We start from the raw sequence: 23135 nt of genomic DNA, 5'->3' as shown, positions 1-23135 counted from the left end.
TTGTTCCAGTACATGAGCTTGAGCTATCTTCCCATTTATTTGTGTCTTCAGTGTCTTAAAATGTTCACATCTTTCAGCTCCTTCGTTAAATTTCTTCCTAGGTTTTCTTCTTTTCAATGCAATTGCTAATAGGATTGTTTTCTAATTTCTGTCTCTGATAGTTGTGTATAAAAATGCATCTCTTATATGTTGATTTTTGTATCTTACAGCTTTACTGAATTTGTTTATTAGCTCTAACAGTTTTTTGCGTATGTAAAATGTCATCTGCAAATGGAGACAGTTTAACTTCTTCCTTTCTAATTTGAACGCCTTTAATTTCTTTTTGTCAGCTAATTGCTCTAGCTAGGGCTTCTAGTACTATGTTGGATAAAAGTGAGCATGGGCATTCTTGTTTTGTTCTTGATCTTAGAGGAAAAGCTGTCAGCTTTTCACATTGGGTATGATATTAGCTATGGGTTTATCACATATAGCCTTTTTGTATATTGGTACATTCTCTCTATACCCACTTTGTTGAGAGTTTTTTATCATGAATGAATGTTGAATTTGGAAATGCTTATTCTGCAGTTATTGAGGTGATCATGTGATTTTTATCCTTCATTTTGTTAATGTGGTACACATCACATTGATTTGCAGATGCTGAACCAACTTTGCATCCCTGGAAAAAAAATCCCACTGGTTATTAGTGTATCGTCATTTAAATATATTGTTAAATTCAATTTGCTAATCCTTTGTTGAATATTTTTACATCTGTATTCATCAGAGATATTGATATTTCTTATAGTTTTCTTATTTGGTTTTGGTATGAGGGTAATGGTGGCCTCATAAAATGAGTTTGGATGTGTTCCCTCCTCTTCTATTTTTTGGACAAATTTGAGGACAGTATTAATTCTTTTTTTTTATTAATTAAAAAACATTTTTTTAACATTTATTCATTTTTGAGGGACAGAGACTCAGTGTGAGTGGAGGAGGGGCAGAGAGAAGGAGGAACAGAATCCGAAGCAGGCTCCAGGCTCTGAGCTATCAGTCCAGAGCCTGACACAGGGCTCAAACCCACAAACCCTGAGACCGTGACCTGAGCCAAAGTTGGACGCTCAACTGAGCCACTCAGGTGCCCCATATTAATTCTTTTTTTAAATGTTTGGTACAATTTACCAGTAAAACCATATGGTCCTGGACTCTTGTTTGTTGAGAGATTTCCAGTTAGTGATTTAATCTGCTTATTAGGAATTGGTTGATTCATATTTTCTACTTATTCATGATTCAGCATTGGTAGATCGTATGTTTCTAGGAATTTATCCATTTCTTCTAGGCTGTCTAATTTGTTAGCATATAATTGTTTCTGATAGTCTCTTATCCTTTGTATTTCTCTAGTATCCATTGTAACGTGTCCACTTTGATTTCTGATTTTGAATCCTCTTACTATCTTGGTGAGTCTAGCTAATGGTTTGTCTAATTTGTTTATCTTTTCAAAAAACCAGCTCTCAGTTACACTGATCTTTTCTATTGTCTTTTTAATTTGTTTCATTTATTTATACTCTGATCTTTATTTTAATGAATTTCATTGTTTTCAACAATTTTTCCAGGTTTGTTATTGCTTTGGGGGGAAAAATATTTGGTAAGCTCCTCAGCCATTCCAGAAATCGTATCTTTTCATAAAATATTACTCAAAATCTATTTTACAGTCTTATGGCTTGAAATTCATGCAAATATACTCTACTTAAATACATCTGAGTCTCTTCATTTATCTCCTGTGATCCCTGCAGATGAAGCTTATCATGACTTGGTCTTAAACCATACTGATTTAAAGCAAGCAATCAGCTATGTATATTACCTCATGATCTGTTGGTAACTGGAAAGATCATGTCAGTAGGTATTGTCCTGCAAATGGTAGAATATCTATGAATTTTGTATTTCATACTAAGGTGAAGCTTAATACCTTTCTCCCTGAGTGTGAGTTGGACTTGGTAACTCACTTCAAATGAACAGTGAATGGAAAAGGAACATTAGTAACCTTACAATAGAGAAACCTGGGAAATACCACCTTAGCCATGTAATCAGGGAGTAAATCACCACCAGTAGTAAATCATATAGACATTTTGTATACCCTGATATGATGGAATGAGAAGAATACTTTGCCTCTTTGGTGTTCTTCCTCCAAATCCACAACCCCACATTAAGAGGAATTCTACAAAATGCCATTACTTTTCAGAAGTACCAAGGTCATGAAAGAATAAAGACAAGGAAAGATGAGAAACTTAATAGATTGAAAAAGGCTAAGGAGACATGACAGTTAAATGTCATGTTGGATCCTAGACTGAAGCTAGGAACAGAAAAAGGATATAGGGGAGGAAAAATTCTCCTTTATATTCTTAGGCTGTCTGATAGGGCTTAAGAGTTACAGTGACAGGGGCGCCTGGGTGGCTCGGTCGGTTAAGCGTCCGACTTCAGCTCAGGTCATGATCTCACGGTCCATGAGTTCGAGCCCCGCGTCGGGCTCTGTGCTGACAGCTCAGAGCCTGGAGCCTGTTTCAGATTCTGTGTCTCCCTCTCTCTCTCCTCCTCCCCTGTTCATGCTCTGTCTCTGTCTCAAAAATAAATAAACGTTAAAAGAAAAAAAAGAATTACAGTGACATGACTATTCACAAAAAAATATACAAGTTTTTTAAAACTTTTGCATGTATGTGGGGGCCTTCATAAGAGTATGAAGAAGTGACCAGAGTAGAAAACTTTTATACTGTTTAGACAAAGAAATGACATATTTGTGAAGAAATGACCAGGGTTTAGTCTAGGGGCAATAAATTGTAGAGAAATGACTAGGGGAAATACAGGATGGGAGGGAAACTAGTGGAAGATATGGATTACTTTAGTAAGTTTGTTTGTATAGATCCATTTTAGTATCAGTTCCTAGTGTCCGGTGATAAGGATGTTCTCTTCCTGGTAAAAGGAGGGTACCTTATGGCCTGTTTTTAGGTAGAAAAGGGGAGGTCAGAGAGCCCTTCCTGAATCTGCTTCTCAAATCAATTACTCCAAAATAATCAAAATGCCAAATGCATACTTTGGGATGGCACATCCTGAACACCTTCAAGGATATTAGTGAAAAAAAAAGTGGGGGAATTCAGATGACATTGTAGTTAATAATATTATCCTACTGTTAATTTCATAGTTCAGTACCATGATTATGTAAGTAAGATGTTATAATCAGGGGAAGCTGGGTAGATGATACACAGGAACTCAGTGCTATATTTGCAACTCTTTTATAAATCTAAAATTATTTCAAAATAATAAGTTTAAAAGTTTTTCTCTTATATTTTTCTTGTTTTGCATGTCTTCAACACCTGCATTTATAGACTCGCCAGGGCCACAATCCACTTATTTATTTACTTAAGAATTTTACTCTTAAAAGTATATATGTTCTCCCAGTTATTATGTAAGCACTAAGAAAAATTAACGATATTCATTAATGAATAGATAAACAAATGAGCAGAAATTTATTGAGAAAACTGGAAAATTATTGAAATATACCCAGTAAACATTCACTGCATGCGGTTTGTTAGTTGGCGTTTTGTTTTGTTTTGTTCTGTAAGGTTTTTCTTGACTACACCTTCCTCTAAGGGTGAGTTAGGCTGTTTGGTAGGTGATTTTTAAGCAAATGGAGCACCATTTTTGTCAACTATGCTCAAATCATAAAGTGTAGAACAGTGTCCTCAAAGACTGGGTCTTAGATGTCAGCCATAGTTTACATGTATTATTCACTACAGATAAAAATAAGATCTAACAGTGGCCTGTGTTTTCTTAAACATATTCATTTCTTAAAAATATTCAGGATCAGGGCACCCGGATGGCTCAGTCAGTTGAGCATCTGACTCTTGATTTTGGCTACAGTCGTGATCTCATGGTTTATGGGATGGAGCTCGGAGTCAGGCTTCACACTGACAAGCATGGAGCCTGCTTGGAATCCTCCCTCCCTCCCTCCCTCTCTCTCTCTCTCTCTCTCTCTCTCTGCCCTTCCCCTGTGGACATCCAAACTTTCTCCCAAACATTTAAAAATAAAAATAATAAAAATGTTTAAGGTCTTTTAAGGTTAGCAGATTTGAATTCCTAGCCAAGTGTTTCCTCAAGTTATAAAGCTTAACCTCATAATACTGTAATTGTGCTGGTGGGATATACATTACCCGAAAAGTTTATTTGCTACTACTTTAGGTTTGAGGGAATCTTTAAAAGTAATAATTAAAATCTGTATGATAGCTATTTTTCTAAGGGGCAGTTGGGAAATGCATAGGATAACTTTGGAGCCAGAGAGCTGGGTTTTGTTGAGGTGGTGGTATTGTCCTTTTGTTTCTACAGTCATTAATTTTTTTTAATGTTTGTTTGGGGGGGGGGCGAGAGAGGATGATTGGGGAAGGGGCAGAGAGAGAGAAGGAGAGAATCCCAAGCAGGTTCTGTGTGCTGTCAGCACAGAGTCCAACGTGGGGCTTGACCCCACGAACTGTGAGATCATGTCCTGAGTCAAAATCAAGAGTTGGATACCTAACTGACTAATTCACCATCCAGGTGCTCCTAGGGGCATTAATTTTTTTTTAATATTATCTTCCATGAGGATACTACTTGTTTCATATAATTATGTTTTTAATTAAGTGATGTTAATTAACAATGGGAAAAGTTTTTGTCATGAATGAATGTTGAGTTTTCTCAGATGCTTTTAATACATTTATTATGTGTCTAGTTATGAGTAGCCTACTGGTTAGTTAGGGCCTACAGCTTAATAAGCCTGTTTGTGTCAGCTCAGTGGTTGTTGTGGGCACTTTTACCTTGCTTAAGTTTCCATTGCTGAAGACTGTTGACTAAAAGCAGCCTCTCCAGGCTTTTTTTTTTTTTTTGTAGTTTTTTGATTGCCAATTAAATTGGTGTGTTCAGATTTCCTATTTCTTCTTGATTCAGTTTTGGAAGAGTATATGTTTCTAGGCGTTGACCCATTTCTTTTAGGTTGTCCCATTTGTTGGCATATACTGTTATGCCCAGAATTCGTGATCCCCAAAGACCACTAGGGAGCCGAGTCCGATGCAAAAGCAAAGAGCCTTTATTCGAGCTAGCTCGAGCTCAATCCCCTACCTGCACCGACGCAGCGGTGAGATACCAGGGAAAGAGAGCGAGTTTCAAAAGGACAAAGGTTTTATTGGGGCCTGGGGGCAGTTGGTGAGGTAATGGCTATGGCCTCAGCCGATTGGCTGGGGAAGGGTCCTGGGGAAGGGTCCGAGTCTTGTTAGGCAGGTGAGGGGGGGTTTACTCAAGGGGAGGAGGTGTGGTCAAGGTGAAGGACATGGAACAGGATGGAGTCGGCCGGCGTAGGCCTGCCCTTTCATTCCCCTCTTGTCATGTAGCTTAGGGACCCAATCATGGGACCGGCTGCATTTATGGTGACAAAGGGAACAGAGTTTGGAGGTTTACACAAAGTTCTGGGAAGCAAATGTCCCTGGGGTGGCTCTGGGAGGTCTGATTAAGTATTGTCCCCGAGCTGGTGTCTATGATCTGCCAGGTGATGTTTGGGGGGGGGGGCGTGGGGACTCCCGGCAGCATGAGCAATGACAAGCAGAGTTAACAGAGTTACCAATATTAGGTAGGTCGAATGCACTGTAGCTTGAGCTTGAGCGGGTTGTGTTGGTCCCGACTGATGGCCCATCGCGTGACAACGTCCTTCCGGATCGAGGAGGGGTCCGCTGGCTGAGCGTGGGTGTGATGGACCCAGGTCGCGATGCCGTCTACCTTGAGAGCGGTGGGGGTTGTCAACACCACGATGTAGGGTCCCTTCCAGCGCGGCTCGAGAGTCTCTCATTGGTGCCTCTTGACGTAGACCCAGTCTCCCGGCCTGTACTGATGAGGTGTCGGGGTCGGGCCAGCCTCGTAGATGGCACGGAGGCATGGCCAAATGTCCTCGTGCGCCCTCTGGAGCCCGCTCAAGGAAAGAAAAAGTTCTTGATCTTTAAACTCAGCAATAAGTTCAGCTCGAAGGCTGGGAATAACAGGGGGTGGCCTGCCAAACATGATCTCGTAGGGAGTAAAACCCAGAGTGTAAGGAGTGTTTCTAACCCGGTAAAGGGCGTACGGTAGGAGAGTCACCCAGTCCCCGCCAGTCTCCATGGTTAATTTGGTAAGGGTCTCTTTTAGGGTTCTATTCATTCTTTCTACCTGTCCTGAGCTCTGGGGCCTATAAGCACAATGTAATTTCCAGTAATTTCCAGTTTGCCCCCACCGCCTTGGCTACTGCCTGTGTTACCTGCGAGATAAAAGCTGGTCCATTGTCTGATCCTACCATGGCAGGAAAACCATACCTGGGTAAGATGTCTTCTAGTAGCTTCTTAGCCACCATCTGAGCCGTTTCATGCTTGGTTGGGTATGCCTCCACCCAGCCAGAGAAGGTGTCTGTAAATACTAAAAGATATTTAAAACCATACTTTCCTTCAGTGAAGTCGACTTCCCATTGGGCTCCCGGTCTGGTGCCTCTGAGCCTGGTTCCTTTTTTATTTGATGTGGCCCTCGCGTTGGTGAGTTGGCAGGTCTTACAGGCAGATACAACTTGCTGTATTTTGGTGTCCTGTTGGTGAATCTTAATTCCGGCATGTCGGATTAAGTCTTTTAATTTTCGGGCCCCCATGTGAGTAGACCGATGCATGTGCTCTAATATTGAGACTCCGAGCTGGTCTGGCAACACGAGCTCCTTGTTAGGTGTATACCACCATCCCTTTATCTCCTGGGCCATAGGGAGTTTCTTGATCCGCTGTAACTCCTCCTGGGAGTATTTGGGCTGGTCTGGTAAAACTGGGTCTCCCGGGTCCGGTAGTTGTATGGTCATGGTGGGGACTGGAGTAAGGGCTAATGCCTTGGCTGCCTGGTCAGCCTTTCGATTACCTCTAGCTACTGGGTTATCAGCTTTTTGGTGCCCTTGGCAGTGGATAATGGATAGCTTGGCAGGAAGCCATAAGGCCGTAAGCAGGTTAAGTATCTCCTGCTTATTTTTTATAGTCCGTCCTTCTGCCGTCAGTAACCCCCTCTCCTGATAAATTGCCCCATGAATATGAGCTGTGGCAAATGCATAACGGCTGTCTGTGTAGATGTTAAGCCGTTTTCCAGCTCCCAGCATCAGCGCCTTGGTGAGGGCTATGAGCTCTGCTCGCTGGACTGACGTTCCGGAGGGTAGAGCCTCTGTCCATACCGTGTCCGTTTCGGTGACCACCGCTGCACCCGCATACCTGTGTCCGACTCGCACAAAGCTGCTGCCATCAGTGAACCAAGTAGCCTCGGCATCGGGGAGGGGCCGGTCGGTCAGGTCCGTCCGGAATCCATGTACTTGTTCTAGGATTCCCGCACAGTCATGTAATGGAGCACCTAGGTCAGGGTCGGGCAGCAGGGTTGCAGGATTGAGGGCTGCACTGGGGTGGAACTGCACTCGTGGAGGGTTGAGTAGGAGGCTCTGGCAATGAGTCATACGTGTATTGCTCATCCATCTATCCGGAGGCTGTTTCAGGACCCCTTCAATGGCATGTGGGGTCGTGATCCAGATCTCCTGTCCTAGGGTCAGTTTGTCTGCATCCTTGACCAGGAGTGCTGTCGCTGCAATAATTCTTAGGCATGGCGGCCAGCCGGCAGCCACTGGGTCTAGTTTCTTAGACAGGTAAGCCACTGGGCGGTTCCAGGGGCCTAAGGCTTGAGTTAGAACCCCTTTTGCTATTCCCTTATGTTCGTCTACAAAGAGGTGGAAGGGCTTTGTAATGTCTGGTAGGCCCAGGGCTGGGGCACTTAGGAGGGCCTTTTTTAACTGATTAAAGGCAGTTTCTTCTTTTTCAGCCCATTTAAATGTTTTCCCCTCTTTGGTAGCTTCATATAGGGGCCTGGCGATCTCAGCAAAACCTGGAACCCAGAGGCGGCAGTAGCCGGCTGATCCTAGGAATTCCCTCACTTCTCTTCGGGAGGTGGGAGTAGGGATCTTTAAGACAGTTTCTTTTCTGGCTTCTGATAACCCCCGCTGTCCGCCCTCCAGGATATATCCCAGGTAACTTACCCTCTCCCTGCATATCTGAGCCTTCTTCGCGGATGCCCGGTATCCTAAGGCCCCCAGGGTAGCCAGCAGGTCCTGGGTCCCTCCTCACAGTCTTTGGCCTTGTGGGCAGCAATCAGGATGTCATCTACATACTGTAGAAGGGTGAGGCCAGGGTGCTCCCTTCTGTACTCACCCAGGTCCTCGTGTAGTGCCTCGTTGAAGATGGTGGGTGAATTTTTGAATCCCTGAGGTAGCCGTGTCCAGGTGAGTTGCCCACTGTAGCCCTCCTCCGGATCATGCCACTCAAAGGCGAACAAGGGTTGGCTCTGGGGTGCCAGCGGCAGACTGAAGAAGGCGTCCTTTAAATCTAGTACAGTATACCAGACCCTGGAGAGCGCTAAGGAGCTCAAGAGAGTATATGGGTTGGGAACAGTTGGGTGTATGTCCGCGACCCTCTTATTTACTTCCTGGAGGTCTTGTACTGGTCGGTAGTCATTTGTGTGAGGCTTTTTGACCGGCAGTAAGGGGGTGTTCCAGGCAGACAGGCAAGGAACTAGTACCCCTAGGCTTCGTAGTCTCCGGATGTGTGGCTGGATCCCCTTCCAGGCCTCCTGAGACATGGGGTATTGTTTGATCCTTACCGGACTCTCTCCTGGCTTGAGCTCTACCAGGACTGGGGTCCTGTGAGCGGCTAGTCCCATCCCCCCCGTCTCTGCCCAAACCGAGGGGAATTCTTGTAGCCATCTGTCTATATTATTCTCTCTCGGGAGCGCCTCCTGGTGGAGGAGGTATTCATCCTCCAGTTTCATGGTCAGGACCTGGATGGGGTGGCCCTTGCCATCGGTGACCTGAGGCCCCCCCCCCTTGTCTGAAAGTTATCTGATCTCCAATCTTGGTCAGTAAGTCCCGTCCTAACAGCGGGTAGGGGCATTCTGGTATTACCATAAAGGAGTGGGATACCCGGCCCGGTCCCAAATCGACTGTTCTTCGGGTAGTCCATGAATACTGGCTCATACCAGTTGCCCCTTGTACCCAGGACTTCTTGCTAGCTAGTTTTCCTTGTGGGGTGCGGAGGACCGAATGTTGGGCTCCGGTGTCGACAAGGAAGTCAATAGGGGTCCCCTCCACTTTAAGAGTTACCCTGGGTTCGGGGAGAGGGTCCGAACCCTGACTCCCCTAACACTTAGTTCATCCAGCTCTAGGACTTCTACTCGATCAGTCTTGCTTCCCTTCCCGCCAGCTCTTTTTGGACAATCTCGGGCCCAATGCCCTATCTCCTTGCAGTATGCGCACTGATCCTTCTGCAGCCTCTGCTTCCCCCCCTTGGTGGTGCTTTTACCTTTTCTTGTGTCGTCTGCCAGCTGCCGGAGACGGCGGTCTTGTTCCTCGGGGAAGTCAGCAGTGGTAGCTAGTAGTATTCTGGCCAGGTCTCGAGTCTGCTTACTGCTGGCAGCCGCCATGGCGTGAGCCTGCTTGTCCTCAGGAGGTTCCCGGTTATTATATACCTTTTCGGCTACCACCAGTAAGTCCTGCAGACTTTTTTCTCCTAGTCTATCTATTTTCTGTAATTTTCTCCTAATGTCTATGGCCGATTGGTTTACAAAGGCCATGATAGCAGCTGCCTTGCTTCCCGGAGCCTCTGGATCCATGGGGGTATAGGTACGGAATGCCTCCATGATCCGTTCTAAAAAGGCAGCCGGAGATTCATCTTTTCCCTGTTGTACATTTCCTACCTTGGCCAATTTGGTTGGCTTTCTAGCAGCCATTCGGAGACCCCCCCATTAGAGTCTGGCGGTAGACCCGGAGCCTCTCCTTACTTTCTGCCGTGTTGAAATCCCACTGGGGCCGAGTTAAGGGGAAGGAGGCATCTATCTGAGCCTGGTTGGTGGTGGGATTCCCGTCTGCGCCTGGAACTAGTTTTCGGGCCCCACTGAGGATTCTTTCTCTTTCTTCAGTCGTGAACAGGACCTGCAAAAGCTGCTGGCAATCATCCCACGTGGGCTGATGGGTAAAAAGAACAGAGTCTAATAAATCAATAAGCTCTGCCGGTTTCTCGGAAAACTTAGGATTCTGAGTTTTCCAATTGTAGAGGTCACTAGTGGCGAAAGGCCAATAGTGATGGGGCTGATTCCCCTCCGCGTCTGGGGGTCCGGTGGCTGGCAGGGGCAGAATAGTGGAGTCGGCGGCGGAGGCGGATTGCCCCCTCTGAGCCCTTTTTCTGGTAAAGGGCGGGCTTCCCCCTGGAGCGTTTCCGCCTCCTGCTCTCGGAACAGCGTCTGCCTCCCCCGGAGGGGGAGGATGGTGTTCTTCCGGCATCCTAGAGGGGTTATATGGGGGAGGAAAAATTAATTCTTCTTCAGTAACCCCCTGTAGGACAGGGTAGAGGGGTGCTGAAGGCTGGGTAAGACTTTTCCTCTTCTCTGTCTCCTGCAAAGCAAGAATGGGTTTTGGCTCCGGAGGGAGCAGGGTTAGGAAGGGCTTAAGCCAAGAGGGTGGGTCTTCTCCAAGGTCCTGCCAAGTGATAATGTAAGGGAGCTGATCAAGATGGCCCGTCTTAGGCTGAGAGATGATACTCCTGACTCGGTGGATGGTAGGGAGGTTGAAGGTCCCCTCTGGTGGCCATCCGACATTGAAAGTTGGCCAGTCGCTAGAACAAAAAAACTGCAACCGACCGTTTCGGACTTCCACACTGAGGTTGTTAGCTCTTCCCCTCACATCCTTAAAGTGATCAATCATAATACTTAGAGGAGTAGTCTGAGTCTGTCCCATAACGTCCGTCCAGTAAGTCCACAGAGCAAAACAGAGAAACACAAAAACAGACAAACAGAGGGCCCCTAGAAAGTCTTCCAACTCCATGGAAGCAAAACTGCAAGCTAGCTTAGACCTTTGAGGGGATTCCATGTCCCTCCAAAACCGATGAGGGGATTCCACGTCCCTCCAAAGACGACGGCCTCACGCCGACCAGCGGGAGCGACCCGCCTCGTCTCAGACCTTTGAGGGGATTCCACGTCCCTCCAGAAGGGAGAATTGGAACGTCTTCCGAAACTCCTGGCCCGTGGTCCTCCAGTGCATCCACTTAGACCGCGTCGGGCACTACCAGAATTCCAGAAATGAGCTCACACAGAAAAGACAGAACAAACAGACAGACACTAACCGTGGCCAGTCAGGCTCTACGGGTCGGGGGTCCCTCGGGGTCTTGGGGATCCCGGACGAGCCCCCAAATATTATGCCCAGAATTCGTGATCCCCAAAGACCACTAGGGAGCCGAGTCCGATGCAAAAGCAAAGAGCCTTTATTCGAGCTAGCTCGAGCTCAATCCCCTACCTGCACCGACGCAGCGGTGAGATACCAGGGAAAGAGAGCGGCAAGGTTTTATTGGGGCCGGGGGGCAGTTGGTGAGGTAATGGCTATGGCCTCAGCTGATTGGCTGGGGAAGGGTCCTGGGGAAGGGTCCAAGTCCTGTTAGGCAGGTGAGGGCGGGTTTACTCAAGGGGAGGAGGTGTGGTCAAGGTGAAGGACATGGAACAGGATGGAGTCGGCTGGCGTAGGCCCGCCCTTTCAATACTTTTTCATGGTATTGATGGAAGTTTGGGGGTGATGGGTTTATGGCGTCCAGAGCTGACAACCAAGAAAGAATTCATGAAAACCTCTTTGGTGCAAAAAGGTGATTTTATTAAAGCACAGGGACCAGGCCCATGGGTGGTAGCAAGAGCTGAGCTGTAAGCTTAGGTGGTGATGAGGCGGGGTGGGGGAGGAATAAAGTCAAGAGGGAGTTACCAAAGAGACTTTCACATGCTAAAGACTTACTGGAGGCCTAGCTATTGTCACGTGAAGGTTATTTTTCCCTCTAGCAAAGCAAAGCATTAACTATGCTCTAGCATAGCATAGCATAGCATAGCATAGCATCTAGTTATGCTCTAGCAAAGCATTAACATTGAGACTGTAGGGGGTTCCTGGAGTTTATCCATGGGATTGCTTTTTTCTGGTAAACTGGTGGAGACTTTTACCGGTTTGACCATTTGTTTTTTGTCCTTTCTTATTTTGGGGTAGCAGCAAGTGCCCAAGGAATATCATACATGTCCCACCTGGGGCGGGGGGTGCTGTTAGCCTGCACTTGGCCCTGAGCTTGCCCCATGCTCCCTCATCAGTTTTCTCTTTGTATTTCTGTAGTGTCAGTTGTAACTTTTCCTCTCTCATTTCTGATTTTGAGTCCTTTCTGTTCTTTTCTTGATGAGTCTGGCCAAGGGTTTATCAATTTTGTTGATCTTTTCAAAGAAAAGTTCTTCGATTCAGTGATTTTTTTCTATTGTTTTTATTATGTATGTCATTTATTTTTGCTCTGATCTTTATTATTTCCTTCCTCCTACTCACCTTGGGCTTTGTTCTTTTTCTATTTCCTTTAGATGTAAGGTTAGATTATTTACTTGAGCTTAGATTCTGCTGCTGCTTCACTGATGAGGTTTTAGAGTTGATGGGGCGAGGGTTCATGGGATCCAGAGCTGATAGCCAAGAAAGAATTCTTGAAGGCATCTTTGATGCAAAAAGGTGATTTTATTAAAGCACAGGGATAGGACCTGTAGGTAGAAAGAGCTGTCCTGGGACCCTGAGGAGAGACTGATTATATACTATGGAGTTAGAGGAGATAACCTCAAGGGGAAGGTTCCAAAGGGATTTTAATATACTAAAGAAGGCTCACAGGGTACTGGAGGCCTAGCTGTTGTCAAGCTAAGGTTGTTTTTCCCTCTAGCAAAGTGTTAACATTACAGTAGGGAGTTCCTGGAGAAACATTTTACTCTGCCTGCCTCAAGTATTTGTCAATGGGTGCAGGTTATAAGGAAATTAAATTTTACCTGCCATATCCTTCTTGCCTTTGTTCCCCCTATCACTGTGGAGGGGAGGGTGATGTTGGAGCTCCAGGAAACCAAGTCTACAGGTTTCTGGAGATTAGGCTATTGATAAGATTGCCTTTTTCTTATAATTTACTAAGATATTTGTAAATTGATGGAGACTCTATCAGCTTAACCATTTGTTTTCTGTCCTTTCCTTTGTCTTTGGGCAGCCAGGAGTGCCTGAGGAATGTCACCTGTATCCCACCTGTGGTGGGGGTGGGGGTGGGGTCTTGTTAGCCTATACTTTGCCCTCAGCTTGCCCCACACTCCCTCATCATTCACCTTGTGTGTTTTTTCACCATTTCTTCCAGGAAGTCTTTCCTGGACCCCTCTGGTCTGGGTAAGAGTACTTTGTAAAATGCTCCTTTAGCATTGATCCTTCTGTCAGGAGCACTTGGCATGCTGCATTGTATGTAGCTGCTAATTTTCTGTTGCCTCCTTGGGAGTCTAGATGGCAAGGAACATGTTAATTTTGTCCACATCCCTAGCACCCAAAACAGTTCTGGCACCAAGATGCTCAATAAGTACTTGTTAGATGAATGAATGATGAGTGAATGAACAAATGAGTAATATTAAAGTTGAACTAGGGGGACGCCCGGGTGGCTCAGTCGGTTGAGCATCCTACTTTGGCTCAGGTCATGATCTCACAGCTTGTGGGTTCAAGCGCCACATCAGGCTCTGTGCTGACAGCTCAGAGCCTGGAGCCTGCTTCAGATTCTGTGTCTCCCTCTTTGTCTGCCCCTCCCCAGCTTGCAGTCTGGCTCGCTGGCTCTCTCTCTCTCTCTCAAAAAAAAAAAAAAATTAAAAAAAAAAATAGCTGAACTAGGTTACTGAGGAGACTTTCCAAAGTCTACTCCAGAAACATTGGGAAAACCAAATGGAAATCAAATTACAATACACCTTAGAAGTATAAATGTTCTTGGTAGGGTCATTTTATTACCTATATTCCAAGAACAGTCTGATAGAAATTTAGCAGGTTAGGAATGATTAGCATTAAACCAGGATTTTAAACAGTAGAAATAAATAACACTAACACATAGCCTATTGTATTACAACAAAACTAGTCTTACATTTTGAGCTAATTTAATGAAGTTATTTGAGTGACAGATCTTTCTTTTGTGTTTATGAATAGCAGTAGAGCAATTACAGAGCATCTCCTCAATATTTTAAATTGCAGACTGTTACTAAATTTTGCAGTATCTTCTCAATTTAAGTAGAGTTTTATTTGTTAACAACTCCACAACTTCTTGGTATTTTGGGTGCCTCGCAAATCAGTTGTCTCTTTTAGAGCTAATGGCAAAGTAGAACAAGGGGCTGAGTAAGAGAATGGGGAGTTGAATGTCATGGTAGATGCCAACCAGAATAGACCAGACGCCGTTGTATGCATCTACAGGAGACATGCACAAATAAGAGTAATAATGCATTTATTTGGTTGTTAGAGACTTAAATTAACCAAAATAGCATTTGTCTTCTCAACTCCATGCACAAGTTTTGCTGGTTGAGTGAATACTTTCAAGATGCCAGTAGAGCGTTGGTCGTATAGTGGTGAACATAGCTGCCTTCCAAGATGCCAGTAGAGCATTCATTTTAGTCTGTCACAAGTCATACTTTATATATACTAGAGTGAAGAAGGTATTCTCCATTTACAGTGCCTTTGAAGAACAGCATTGGTTGCTAAGGAACCATAATAGTGTATTTTTGTGCAAACAGTTGGTCTGCTGGGAATTCACATTACTGTTTCAAACTTACTCTTTTCCCAGAGTAGAGGCAATATCTCTTTTGTTTCCCATTGTAATGGCAACATGCTGACTTTGGTTCACTTCATCTATTGTGGTCAAGAGGTATCTCAGGTGAATCTTCATAGGGACAGAAGAGAAGCTAGGATGGCATATCTACTCTTCATTGAATACTGACTAGATTCTGAAAAGAAAAAAATTTAAAAAGACACCCACCTTTACAATTGTTTTAGAAATTGCCACCATCTATTTGGGTAGTGCCTTTGTCAGATGGCTCCTGTATATCTCTCCTGAGCTACAAGGGTCATGATTTCTATTTCACCAACAAACTCAGTGGCTTACTTTGGAGGAATGAGAATTTAACTCTTAGGGCCTGGAGGGCCTGGAAACTTGCAGGAATTTCCACAGTCTTCATTACCTGGAAAAAACCACTTTTAGACTGTTTTCTGAAATGCCCTTCTCTAAGCCTTTTAAAACAGAACCGGTTCAAAGTATTCCACTATAAAGAACATTGGAACACAACAAGTATTTCCGTTAGCTCTTAAAATTCCTGTAGTATAGCAGTTAAGGATGACTTAATTAAAAAAACAACTGACAATATCATTAGGCTGGTGAGCAAAATAGAACTATTTTCAGACTGGAGTCCTACCTCTAGGCTGTAGAGAGCTTTGATTTAATATTTGGGCTTGTTTCATTTTGTTCTCAGGACGGCATTTAACAGTGATGACAGTTGGTTGTGTTCTGTCTACTTAAAAATAGGAATTTTCAGAATAAATAAAAACTGACCAAAGTAAGTCAACTTTGATTTGTGTGGCATCAGGTAGACTGCTTCTTTATTGTGTCAAACATGCTTCTAAACAAGGTGTTCCTACTAAACATAAAATTACAGTCAGGAGACCAGATCCTGTCTTGGCTACATCATATACAGTTGATCTCAAGCAAATCTCTTGAATTTCTTTGGAGCAGGTGGATTCCAAAGTCTCTTCCAACCTGAATTTCATTATATGTTAGTATCTGAGCTAAAGTGGCTCAAGTGGAAGTTTTTGGCAATATTCCAGGAAAGTAATAACTAAAATTTAGTGAGTGTTGGGGTGCCTGGGTTAAACCTCCAACTTTGGCTCAGGTTATGATCTCACTGTTGATGAGTTCAAATCCCACATTGGGCTCTGTGCTGAGAGTGCAGCACAGTGCCTAGAGCCTGCTTCAGATTCTGTCTCCCTCTCTCTCTGCCCCTCCCCTCCTTGTACTCTGTCTCTCTCTCAGAAATAAATAAACAGGAAAAAAAAATTAAATTTAGTGAGTCTACCATGTATTAAGCATGTTCTAGGTGTTTTTTGCATTACCTTATTTTAAAATTCCTACAACAACCCTATGAAGGTAGGTACCGTTAATCTTTCACTTTTACCAATGAGAAAATGGAGGACAGCTAAATAGCATGTCCTGGGCAAGTTCAGTCTCTGGTTATATTAAGGCAAATTAGACAAGCTATTGGATAACTGTTTTTACCATCATCACCTTTGCTTTTTATTAAGACTTGAGTGCCAATCAAGCACTGTGTTTTTGAATCTTCCAGTCTTGCCCTGTATGCAGGAGCACTGAATTCATTCCAGAGCTTTCAGAAGGAATTATGCCTATGGGGATCAGCAGAAATGACATTATGATGACAAAATGACTTTTAGTAATTCACAAAGAGGAACTTTGAGTGTCAAAGGCAAATAGGAGTCTGTATAACTCTGTGGAGGCTGTTATAAGAAAGATGTATTGTCAGTAGTGTGTGGTGTGATTTGCTGTGAAGAAAAAGGAAAGCACATGCATGTCAGTGTCACACCTATGAAGCATTGTACCTGTACAGGCAGGTGGCATCTATAAGGCATCTTCAAATGGAACAGTGTTAACTTCTCCCTCACAATAAAGTAGTTGGATAGTTTATCTAGTTGGCATTTTTTCTCCCCAGCCCCTCAAAGCACATCCTGGGTGTTCAGAAAATAGTGATTCTGTAGGTGTTTTTCACGTCAACCAAGACACTTAAAAATGTATAGTCTTCTGTGATTCTCAAGTGGCTAAAATGCTATGGAGGATGCAGAGAACTATATGAGTATATGTCCTCAATAAAATATGTAATTAGAGATATAGAACAAGTAAAATATACATGAAGATTTGAGCAATGGTGAGATGTATTTAATAAATAGACAGTTGGAATGGGTACAAGGATTATACCTCAATAGCTTTCTAACTAAAGGATTAGGATTTGGAGCTCCAAAAACTGACTTAACTATTTATGTGATTTAAGCATGTCATTTCATCTCTCTGAGCGTTATTTCATTTGTGAAATAGGGTGCTTATAGAACCCAAACTATTAGGGTAGAATAGAAATCAAATGAGATAATGAATGTGAAAGAACTTTGCCAAGGTTTTAGATGATATTGTCATTTGAGATAGCAATTAATAATCTTCACAAGAAATGTCTAGCTTGGTGCCTTCTAACCATAGTTAGAATTGTACTGCCTTGCCCCCTTCAGTTAGGTATGGTCTGGTAATTTACTCTGGCCAAAGAAATATGAACCCAAGTGGAAATGTGTCCTTTCTACTTTAATAGCATATGCGATTCATTACTGTCCCTTTTGTTGGTATGCCAGTGTGAATTGTGGGAGCATTCTTGAGGCTTAATCAACTTGTGGTCCCTTGAGTGGCCACAATGAACAAAGCCCCTAGGCAGCCAATGTTGAACATAGAGCATGAGCAAGAAATAAATTTCTGTCATGGTAAAGTAAGAAGATTTGGGGTTGTTTTTATAGCATCATCCCCTAGCATACTCTCACTAAAATGTGTATCATTCATCTTTAATATTACTTGAGTATTTGTATATTTAGGTTATACTTACGTTACAGTGGTACTATCTACTACATATGGGAGTTGTTTATATCTTTGCTAACTCCACTTTTCCAAAAAAGATGTTGGTCTCAAACTCAAACCAGTCTTTTTTTTTTTTTTTGTCTTGTGAGGTATTTAAGGTATCTATAGACTAACAATAGAACTGGACTGTTCTGTCTACTTCTATTTTGCAATATTAGATTAATTGAAAGGAAAAGTTTCAATTTGGACAAAATTTCTCTTTGTTTTAAATATGAAATTTATTGTCACATTGGTTTCCATACAATACCCAGTGCTCATCCCAACAGGTGCCCTCCTCAGTACCCATCACCCTCCCCCCATCAACCCTCAGTTTGTTCTCAGCTTTTAAGAGTCTCTTTTGTTTTGGCTCCCTCCCTCTCTAACCTTTTTTTTCCCTCCCCCTCCCCCATGGTCTTCTGGTAAGTTTCTCAGGATCCACATAAGAGTGAAAACATATGGTATCTGTCTTTCTCTGTATGACTTATTTCACTTAGTGTAACACTCCCCAGTTCCATCCATGTTGCTACAAAAGGCCATATTTCATTCTTTCTCATTGCCACAGAGTATTCCATTGTGTATATTAACCACAATTTCTTTATCCATTCATCCGTTGATGGACATTTAGGCTCTTTCCATAATTTGGCTATTGTTAAGAGTGCTGCTATAAACATTGGGGTACAAGTGCCCCTATGCATCAGCACTCCTGTATCCTTTGGGTAAATTCCTAGCAGTGCTATTGCTGGGTCATAGGGTAGATCTATTTTTAATTTTTTGAGGAACCTCCACACTGTTTTCCAGAGCAGCTGCACCAGTTTGCATTCCCACCAACAGTGCAAGAGGGTTCCTGTTTCTCCACATCCTCACCAGCATCTATAGTCTCCTGATTTGTTCATTTTAGCCACTCTGACTGGTGTGAGGTGGTATCTCAGTGTGGTTTTGATTTGTATTTCCCTGATGAGGAGTGACATTGAGCATCTTTTCATGTGCCTGTTGGCCATCTGGATGTCTTCTTTAGAGAAGTGTCTATTCATGTTTTCTGCCCATTTCTTCACTGGATTATTTGTTTTTCAGGTGTAGAGTTTGGTGAGCCCTTTATAGATTTTGGATACTAGCCCTTTGTCCGATATGCCATTTGCAAATATCTTTTCCCATTCCGTAGGTTGCCTTTTAGTTTTGTTGATTGTGTCCTTTGCCGTGCAGAAGCTTTTTATCTTGATGAGGTCCCAATAGTTCATTTTTGCTTTTAATTCCCTTGCCCTTGGGGATGTGTCAAGTAAGAAATTTCTGCAGCTGAGGTCAGAGAGGTTTTTTTCCTGCCTTGTCCTCTAGGGTTTTGATGGTGTCCTGTCTCACATTCAGGTCCTTTATCCATTTTGAGTTTGTTTTTGGGAATGGTGTAAGAAAGTGGTCTAGTTTCATCCTTCTGCATGTTGCTGTCCAGTTCTCCCAGTACCATTTGTTAAAGAGACTGTCTTTTTTCCATTGGATATTATTTCCTGCTTTGTCAAAGATTAGTTGGCCATACTTTTGTGGGTCTAGTTCTGGGGTTTCTATTCTATTCCATTGGTCTATGTGTCTGTTTTTGTGCCAATACCATGCTGTCTTCATGATTACAGCTTTGTAGTAGAGGCTCAAGTCTGGGATTGTGATGCCTCCTGCTTTGGTCTTCTTCTTCAAAATTACTTTGGGTATTCGGGATCTTTTATCGTTCCATACAAATTTTAGGATTGCTTGTTCTAGCTTCAAGAAGAATGCTGGTGCAATTTTGATTGGGATTGCATTGAATGTGTAGCTAGCTTTGGGTAGTATTGACATTTTAACAATATTTATTCTTCTAACCCATGAGCACGGAATGTTTTTCCATTTCTTTATATCTTCTTCAATTTCCTTCATAAGCTTTCTGTAGTTTTCAGCATACAGATCTTTACATCTTTGGTTAGGTTTATTCCTAGGTATTTTATGCTTCTTGGTGCAGTTGTGAATGGGATCAGTTTATTTGTCTTTCTGTTGCTTCATTATTAGTGTATAAGAATGCAACTGATTTCTGTACATTGATTTTTTATTTGTGTCCTGCGACTTTGCTGAATTCATGTATCAGTTCTAGCAGACTTTTGGTGGAGAGTGTCGGATTTTACATGTATAATATGTCATCTGCAAAAAGTGAAAGCTTGACTTCATCTTTGCCAGTTTTGATGCCTTTAATTTCCTTTTGTTGTCTGATTGCTGATGCTAGCACTTCCAACACTGTGTTAAACAACAGCGGTGAGAGTGGACATCCCTGTCATGTTCCTGATCTCAGAGGTAAACTTTCTGTTTTTCCCCATTGAGGATGATATTAGCTGTGGGCTTTTCATAAATAGCTTTTATGATGTTTAAGTATGTTCCTTCTATCCTGACTTTCCCAAGGGTTTTTATTAAGAAACGATGCTGAATTTCATCAAATGCGTTTTCTGCATCGATTGACAGGATCATATGGTTCTTATCTTTTCTTTTATTGATGTGATGTATCACATTGACTGATTTGCGAATGTTGAACCAGCCCTGCATCCCAGGAATGAATCCCACTTGATCATGGTGAATAATTCTTTTTATATGCTGTTGAATTCGATTTGCTAGTATCTTATTGAGAATTTTTGCATCCCTATTCATCAGGGATATTGGCCTGTAGTTCTCTTTTTTTACTGGGTCTCTGTCTGGTTTAGGAATCAGCGTAATGCTGGCTTCGTAGAATGAGTCTGGAAGTTTTCCTTCCCTTTCTATTTTTTGGAACAACTTGAGAAGGATAGGTATTATCTCTGCTTTAAATGTCTGGTAGAATTCCCCTGGGAAGCCATCTGGTCCTGGACTCTTGTTGGGAGATTTTTGATGACTGATTCAATTTCTTTGCTGGTTATGGGTCTGTTCAAGTTTTCTATTTCTTCCTGTTTGAGTTTTGGGAGTGTGTGGGTGCTTAGGAATATGTCCATTTCTTCCAGGTTTTCCAGTTTGTTGGCATATAATTTTTCATAGTATTCCCTGATAATTGCTTGTATTTCTGAGGAATTGGTTGTAATAATTCCATTTTCATTCATGATTTTATCTATTTGGGTCATCTCCCTTTTCCTTTTGAGAAGCCTGGCTAGAGGTTTATCAATTTTGTTTATTTTTTAAAAAAACCAACTCTTGGTTTCATTGATCTGTTCTACAGTTTTTTTTAGATTCCATATTGTTTATTTCTGCTCTGATCTTTATTATTTCTCTTCTTCTGCTGGGTTTGGGGTGTCTTTGCTGTTCTGCTTCTATTTCCTTTAGGTGTGCTGTTAAATTTTGTATTTGGGATTTTTCTTGTTTCTTGAGATAGGCCTGGATTACAATGTATTTTCCTCTCAGGACTGCCTGCGTTTGGATTGTTGTATTTTCATTTTCATTTGTTTCCATATATTTCTTAATTTCTTCTCTAATTGCCTGGTTGACCCATTCATTCTTTAGTAGGGTGTTCTTTAACCTCCATGCTTTTGGAGGTTTTCCAGACTTTTTCCTGTGGTTGATTTCAAGCTTCATAGCATTGTGGTCTGAAAGTATGCATGGTATGATCTCAGTTCCTTTATACTTGTTAAGGGCTGTCTTGTGACCCAATATGTGATCTATCTTAGAGAATGTTCCATGTGCACTCGAGAAGAAAGTATATTCTGTTGTTTTGGAATACAGAGTTCTAAATATATGTGTCAAGTCCACCCGATCCAATGTATCATTCAGGGCCCTTGTTTGTTTATGGATCCTGTGTCCAGATGACCTATCCATTGTTGTAAGTGGGGTACTAAAGTCCCCTGCAATTACCACATTCTTATCAATAAGGTTGCTTATGTTTGTGAGTAATTGTTTTATATATTTGGGGGCTCCCGTATTTGGCGCATAGACATTTATAATTGTTAGCTCTTCCTGATGGATAGACCCTGTGATTATTATATAATGCCCTTCTTCATCTCTTGTTACAGCCTTTAATTTAAAGTCTAGTTTGTCTGATATAAGTATGGCTACTCCAGCTTTCTTTTGATTTCCAGTAGCATGATAGATAGTTCTCCATCCCCTCACTCTCAATCTGAAGGTGTCCTCAGGTCTAAAATGAGTCTCTTGTAGACAGCAAATAGATGGGTCTTGTTTTTTTACCCATTTTGATGCCCTATGTCTTTTGGTTGGAGCATTTAGTCCATTTACATTCAGTGTTATTATACAGAGATATGGGTTTAGAGTCATTGTGACATCTATAGGTTTCATGCTTGTAGTGCTGTCTCTGGTACTTTGTGGTCCTTGTAACATTTCACTCACAGAATCCCCCTTAGGATCTCTTGTAGGGCTGGTTTAATGGTGTTTCAGTTTTTATTTGTTTGGGAAACCTTTATCTCTCCTTCTATTCTGAATGACAGACTTGCTGAATAAAGGATTCTCGGCTGTATGTTTTTTCTGTTCATCACATTGAAGATTTCCTGCCATTCCTTTCTGGCCTGCCAAGTTTCAGTAGATAGGTCTTTCACTAGTCTTATTGGTCTCTCTTTGTATGTTAGAGCATGTTTATCCCTAGCTGCTTTCCGGATTTTCTCTTTATCTTGGTATTTTGCCAGTTTGACTATGATATGTCGTGCAGAAGATGGATTCAAATTACGTCTGAAGGGAGTTCTCTGTGCCTCTTGGATTTCAATGTCTTTTTCCTTTCCCAGATCAGGGAAGTTCTCAGCTATGATTTCTTCAAGTACACCTTCAGCCCCTTTCTCTGTCTCTTCCTCTTCTGGAATTCCTGTTATACGGATATTGTTGTGTTTGATTGCATCACTTAGTTCTCTGATTCTCCCCTCATACTCCTGGATTTGTTTTATCTCTCTTTTTCTCAGCTTCCTCTTTTTCCATAATTTTATCTTCTAATTCACTATTCTCTCCTCTGCCTCTTCAGTCCGAGCTGTGGTCACCTCCATTTTATTTTGCACCTCATTTATAGCATTTTTTACCTCCTCATAACTATTTCTTAGTCCCTTGATCTCTGTAGCAATAGATTCTCTGCTGTCCTCTATACTTTTTTCAAGCCCAGCAATTAATTTTACAACTCTTATTCTAAATTCTTCTTCTGTTATATTTCTTAAATCGTTTTTGATCAATTCGTTAGCTGTCACTACTTCCTGGAGTTTCTTTTGAGGAGAATTCTTCCATTTCATCCTTTTGGATAGTCCCTGGGGTGGCACGGAACTTCTGGGCACTTCCCCTGTGCTGTCTGGTGTAATTTGCATTGGTGAGCAGGGCCACAGTCAGACCTGATGTCTGTCCCCAGCCCACCACCGGGGCCACAGTCAGACTGGTGTGTACCTTATCTACCCCCCTCCCAGGGGCAGGACTCACTGTGGAGTGGTGTGGCCCCTGTCTGGGCTACTTGCATACTGCCGGGCTTGTGGTACTGCTTTGATGGGATCTGGTGTATTAGCTGGGGTGGATCTGCAAGGTGCACAGGGGTGGAAGGGGCAGGCTCAGCTTACTTTGCATCGGTGGTCCCCTGCAGGAGGGCCCCTGCAGCACCAGGAGGAAGGCTGACATGTCGGAGGGATGGATCCACAGAAGCACAGC

At 42.9% G+C, this 23135-nt stretch overlaps 2 protein-coding genes across 6 annotated transcripts in view; one reads left to right on the top strand and one right to left on the bottom strand.

Annotated features, from left to right (window-relative positions):
- Positions 1–23135, top strand: part of TMEM108 (transmembrane protein 108) — a 367083-nt gene that overhangs the window by 116614 nt on the left and 227334 nt on the right. The gene's annotated exons all lie outside the window — the stretch shown is intronic.
- LOC128315302 (uncharacterized) lies at positions 5062–11386 on the bottom strand. The gene is given in 6 exon segments (XM_053221440.1): positions 5062–6234; positions 6236–8124; positions 8127–8895; positions 8897–9220; positions 9223–9810; positions 9812–11386. Coding segments are annotated over 6 exon segments (5316 nt in total). The 5' UTR covers positions 10934–11386; the 3' UTR covers positions 5062–5610.

Source organism: Acinonyx jubatus, chromosome C2, assembly GCF_027475565.1.
Source record: "Acinonyx jubatus isolate Ajub_Pintada_27869175 chromosome C2, VMU_Ajub_asm_v1.0, whole genome shotgun sequence".
Taxonomy (NCBI): domain Eukaryota; kingdom Metazoa; phylum Chordata; class Mammalia; order Carnivora; family Felidae; genus Acinonyx; species Acinonyx jubatus.
This window is presented reverse-complemented; position numbering and strand designations above follow the sequence as displayed.